Source organism: Limulus polyphemus, unplaced genomic scaffold (assembly GCF_000517525.1).
Source record: "Limulus polyphemus unplaced genomic scaffold, Limulus_polyphemus-2.1.2 Scaffold7761, whole genome shotgun sequence".
Taxonomy (NCBI): Eukaryota; Metazoa; Arthropoda; class Merostomata; order Xiphosura; family Limulidae; genus Limulus; species Limulus polyphemus.
The window spans coordinates 1-5,931 of NW_013673371.1; the positions used below are offsets into that span (position 1 = coordinate 1).

General features: G+C 31.0%; 1 protein-coding gene across 1 annotated transcript; it reads left to right on the plus strand.

The window, feature by feature from the left end:
• Window positions 1–1,105: 1,105 nt before the first annotated feature.
• Window positions 1,106–2,047, plus strand: LOC106474847 (adult-specific rigid cuticular protein 15.7-like; the record flags this gene model as incomplete). Its single annotated transcript, XM_013935543.2, has 2 exons — window positions 1,106–1,236; window positions 1,483–2,047. Coding segments are annotated over 2 exons (485 nt in total), but the record flags the coding sequence as incomplete, so codon positions are not given.
• Between the last annotated feature and the right edge of the window lie 3,884 nt (window positions 2,048–5,931).

A 5,931-nucleotide genomic window follows, 5' to 3' on the forward strand; every position in this document is an offset into this window, starting at 1 on the left:
TTCCTTAGAAATTTCACACTTTGGAACAAGTTTCCTAACCTATCAATGTTAGGGCAAATCACTGAATAGACTTACTTATATTTCAATTTAAAAATAATAATATTATATACGAATAAATGTAAGTTGATTTTATATGAGATACAAGTTTACTTAGGTGTATAATATTTTGATTCAATTCATTAAGTTCTTAACCTGTTGAATAAATCTGTGGCTTCGAAAAATGAATCAATAACTCAGTAAGGCTCATTCCTGATCCTCTACATAAAGACGCCCTCTGGAATGTAGATTTATTTTTTCATATATTTTCTATTGAAATTACCACATTTCTTGCAACTCTCCAACACCACCTAAATACAAATGTCATTCGTTGATTTTTTGATGAAAGAAAACAGTTTTATTAAATTATCAATAGTTTCTGTGAAGTTTGATAATATTTTCACTTTTAAAACACGCATTCTTGTATGTGTTAGAGTAAAGACTCATTAGGCTATCTGCTGTGTCCTCCGCTGAAATCAAACCCCGGATTTTAGCGTTATAAATACGTGAATTTACCGCGTTCCTACCGGAGGACAACACATTAGTTACAGTGTTTTTACTAGTTACATTAATTGTACACTAGATGGCAGTTGATTTGTTGGAACGTATTAATATACAGTAAAGTCCTGCTCGTTTTGAAGATCTCGATAACGATTCATTAAACTTTAAATCAACTTGTCAAATTAATCCAAATGAAACCTATATAGACGTTCAATTCAAACCCAAACAACTTGTTCTGTTAATGGTTGGAGACGGCTTTTGTCATCATCAGGTACATCGTCATCATTATCATCAGACACTTGTACCTGATGATGACAAAACCTTGTCGAAACGTTGTACATTTGCTGTTATGTTAAACTTATATTAAAGTTTTTCTTCATTACCCATTCAAGCCGTCTCCAACCATTATTAGTCTCAAAGTGGGTTTCTCGTCATCGAATTTGACTTGTTCTGTTGTTTGTTTTTAGGAAGCGCCAACTGTGGTAGATTTTCAAACTAAAATTCAGAATATATTATAATATTGTTTACATTGTAAATTCATAATGTTAAACATTCTCATAAAAGTAAGAAAATGGAATACCACTGCTGTTGAGTCTAATACTGGCAACAAACGCTGGCTATTTACCATACTATGGACAAGCTCCCCACGCCTTGCGGGTAGTCAGACCTAATGTATTAGTTCCAGAACCACCTTCTGCTGTAAGTTTGTGTTGTTTTAGTACTTTGAAATCCATTCGGAATCAGACAGAATAACTAGTGAATAAAATGACATATGTAGGTGTAATTTAATAATCTAGTATCAAATACGTCACCTGGCGGGAAGTGTGTGTAAATAAGTTACTGAGTAATTTATAGTGAGAGATAAGCCTGGCAACTAAAAGCCTAAGTAAGAATAAGTGATGTTTACAAGTGATGCTCTAACGGAATAATTTTGGACTTTTTCAGCCGATTCCTTACTCCTTCTCCTACACTGCTGATGCTACGGGTGGATCCAGCTCCCGTTCCGAGAGCGGAGATGGCTTCGGTGCCGTTAAAGGATCATACAGTATGACAGGAGCAGATTGGCAACGACGCATTGTTCAGTATACAGCTGATGCATCTGGCTTCAAACCCCAGATTTCAACCAACGAGATCGGTACTGACCCCAGCAAGAGTCCAGCTGACACTACGATCGACTCACTTCCTGGTGAAGTGCAGGCTCCAGCTGTTCCGTCTCTTGTTAAATTATTCAAACCTTTCCCTCGAGTTTATCACCATCCTTTCCCACATGGTTACCATGACTACCGCTACTCCTGGTAACAAAAGATAAAACCCTGATCGGTAAAGTACTCCTAACCCTGAAACAACTGATAGCTATATTCAGAGGTGATAATTCTTCTACTTTTATAATGTTACTACTGGAACTTGTGTACAGATGGATTATTTATAGCTTTTCCTGAACTGCTTAATTTTCTCTCACAAATAGTTGTTTCTTATCTTTGACAACACGATATTGAAAATGACTGTTTTAAACATTCCACTTTCAAATAAACGCATGTTTTAACAACTGTTGCTGCCAATTACTTTGTATTTTCGTATCTTTTGATTTATACATAGAGAAGTGAATTAGACCTTAACACAATTAAATATAGAAATGAAATCACTGAATTTCGATATGAAAGAGAATCACCCATAAATAGATATAAGATATTAACTAATGATAAGAACAGCCTTTATTGCACTATTAAATATAAAGAGTACATTAGGCTAAAAATGTTCAGTTTTAGCAATAATTCATGAACATGTAACATGTTAACCTTTTCTAAAATAGTGTGACAGTCACTTTTTCAAATGCCATTCTTAACCTGATGATGACCTAAGGAGGTCGAAACGTTGTTACTTGTTTTGTGTTTTAAAAATGTTTTTGATATATTAAATGCCAAGATGTAAAGATAGAAACAAATTTACATATACAAATGTTTCAATAAACAGAGTTGTTCCAAAGATAAATTATACAACTTCAACTATAAGATTAAGCTCAACATTTTTCAATTTCAAGATGCATATTTCTCTAATATACAAAAATGTTAAACATGTTTAATGTCACAATTAGAGTTGTTCCTAGCACATCCAAAAAATGTGATAATTTTATAGCGTTTCCAATATGTTTTAACACTTTAGTTAATAGTCATTCACACATATGGATTCTATTTCAAGATGTAGTCTTGTTATAAAGAAAACTGAACTAAATTTTGTTTTTACTACACTACATTAATTGTAGAACTTTAAGAAACTTAAATTAAACCTATAGAATTTATTTATAAAAAAATAATGTTTATTGAACATTATGCCGCTCTGAAACCCTTTTATAAACGATAAAGTAATAACATGTGAGACATGTATTGAAGGTGGTTATGAAACATTGATTCCAAAAATAAGGCATATTTTATTGTAATACTTAAAGAACAACTGAATCTCAATAATGGATGAGTAATATTGAAAAACAAAATAAGTTATAAGTAAATATTTAAGTCACTTTTATAGGTCATAGTAAATGTTTTACATGTTGTTTAACAAAACAAACTGTACATAGCTCTAACAATGCATATTTTACCTTCTTTAAACATAGCTGATTGCCTCTACTTTTTGATAATGCAGAATTTAAGTTGTTTTAACAATGCAAACTGCATCTAGTTTCAAATATTCACGCTATGCCTTCTTTAAGCAAGGTAATTTCTGCCTTATTGAAACAAAGAAGTTTCTTATTTTAACAGTGCAGTCGAACATTATTTTACAGCTTATATTGTTAAGATTATGTACAGTCTGTGCCTAATAAATAACAACGGAGATAGTAACTTGTTTTAATAATGCAAACTTTAACATATTTTAACAATACAATAAGTCATTTTAACAATGCAGACTATATCTTATTTTAACAATACAATAACTCATTTTAACAAAGCAGACTATTACTTATTTTAACAATGCAGACAGTACCTTGTTTATAAAATATGTAGACTGTTCCATATTTTAACAATGCAATCTATAACTTCTTTTTAACAATGCAGGTTATGCTCAATAAAGTAGACTTATCCATGGTTAACAATGGCTGTGTTTTGTTTAACAATTCTGCCTCTACCTTTATTAAGCAGTACAGTTCGTACCTTATCTTAACTCACAACCTGTATCTTATCTTAACAATGTAGTCTGTATCTGGTTTGAAAACTGTAACTTATACTTTATTTTCAAAATACGATGTCTCCTTTTGTTAACAATATATATACTCTTAAGATAAAATTATTGTACCCAAAACATAAGTTTAACTTTAACCAAATACGATTAAAGAGTTAATTGTGCTAATATGAAGACAATTACATAGTATGTTAAAGGATTCTTTTCAATATAATATAGTTATGTGAATAATTTTCATTGCAAAACACGAAAACATAAAGATTTGGAGCATTTGTCTGGAGAGTTTAGAGATGGAACTTTTATAATATTAGAGAGTAGGTAAACTATTGTTAACACTAACGTTAACCAGACTCGTTAGAACTGGCAAGTTGTACGAGTGAAATCATATGATAGTTAAAAGTACGATGTAAGAAGAAGACGGATACGAGAGATTAATAAACTAGAACAAAGACCTGTTCTCAGCGAGTTTTTTGTTGAACGTGTACGTTATATCGTATTGTTGATATTTATGACTGGGTGCGGTACTGAGATTATTCAGATCATGGTCAAACAAGTAAGAATATTATAAGAAAAATAAAATAAATTTCCTAAAGATGAGAAACGAGAGAAGTATTTGAGAGGGCGTTGTTATCGAGCAGTGATAAAGAGTTTAAAATATCGTCTGGTGAAATATCATTCACAGTATAACATCAGGGTTGGTATTTCTTAACCAATAAACGTAAGCGGAGTTTTAAAATTGGGATAAAATATAATTCTGTGGCTTATCCTTGGTAAGTGGTGTATAAAAGGGCACCGGGTTGTATATTAAGTCAGAAGTTGATGAAACTAAGGTCTAAACTTCTTCAACCGACGAACAACTCTTCTGTCAAAATGAGTTTCTCTGTGGTAAGATACGTAGCTGTGTTTAGAAAACTTCAAGAATGAATTAAGATTATTTAAATGTAAATAGTTTTAAGATAAAGATGGTAATCATCCTGGAGTAAAAAAGAAACAAGTATTTTATATATGTTCTGTGTTAATACAGAGATTATAAAACAAGATTTGATATTTTTATATGTCCCATTCAATTCTGTATATTCTTAATTCAGCTAATATCAACACTTTATATATTGTTATATATCTTGATATTAATTCATTCGGTACAGCTTCTCAGTTATATGGTAGTGAAAAAAAAATCATTTTATTTTAAGTTAGTTATATCTTACCTCCTTAGTGACGTTATGATAAAAAGTTATGTTTGTTATAAACTTATATATAAGCATATATATCATATAATTCACTTTGCTAGACAATCTACAAAACGTCTTGAATATAAAATATGTTTTTAGATGATGAAAAGACCATTACTGAAGAACAAATTTAATTAACATTTATAGTTTTTATTTGTTGAATTTCAAGCAAAGAAGTTCAATGGATATTCAGGATATCCGTTGATATGTTTATAGTGATGGACTAGCAAAAGTAGCTAATCAACATCAACAACTATTCTTCTACTCTAGTTGAATAGTTAGAGTTTATCCTTCCTTTTATGGTGTATCAACGAAAACAAAGTGCAGTGCGCTATTTTTATTTTTGGCAGTAATGAAGTGCAAACCACAGGACCTCAGATCCACAGTCTGGCAAGTTAATCATGAAACATGCTATTTAACAAAGTCAAGTTTGGTACCTGATGATGACAAAACCTTGTCGAAACGTTGTACATTTGCTGTTATGTTAAACTTATATTAAAGTTTTTCTCCATTACCCATTCAAGCCATCTCCAAGCATTAAAAGTCAAGTTTTTTGGTTTCTACTTTATGCCAGAATTAAAAATACAAACAGTACAACGATTATAAAATTTAACAAAATGTTGTTCAATGTCATGAGAAGGTTCTAAAATAATAATGTCCTCGACGTCATGTTATCCTTTATATGTATTTTAACTACCCATGTAGAACCATTTCCCTTTGCTGTACTCAATTTGGTTTTTCAGCTTACAATGATATTTAACCAAATTCTCTTTATGAGAGAAACATTTATATGATTGCAAAAACACTAGTGACATTTAACTGATCATTATATTGTTTTTATAAAGGAAGAGCACATTTTTATTATAATTTGTTCTCAAGGCAATTTTAGACCATAAGGAAGGAGGGTTTTAAAGATAAAACCCCTTTATAGTGACTAAATATTCTGAAGAATTATCATTCTCGTTACATTTCTAGGATTCTTACCAACGAATTG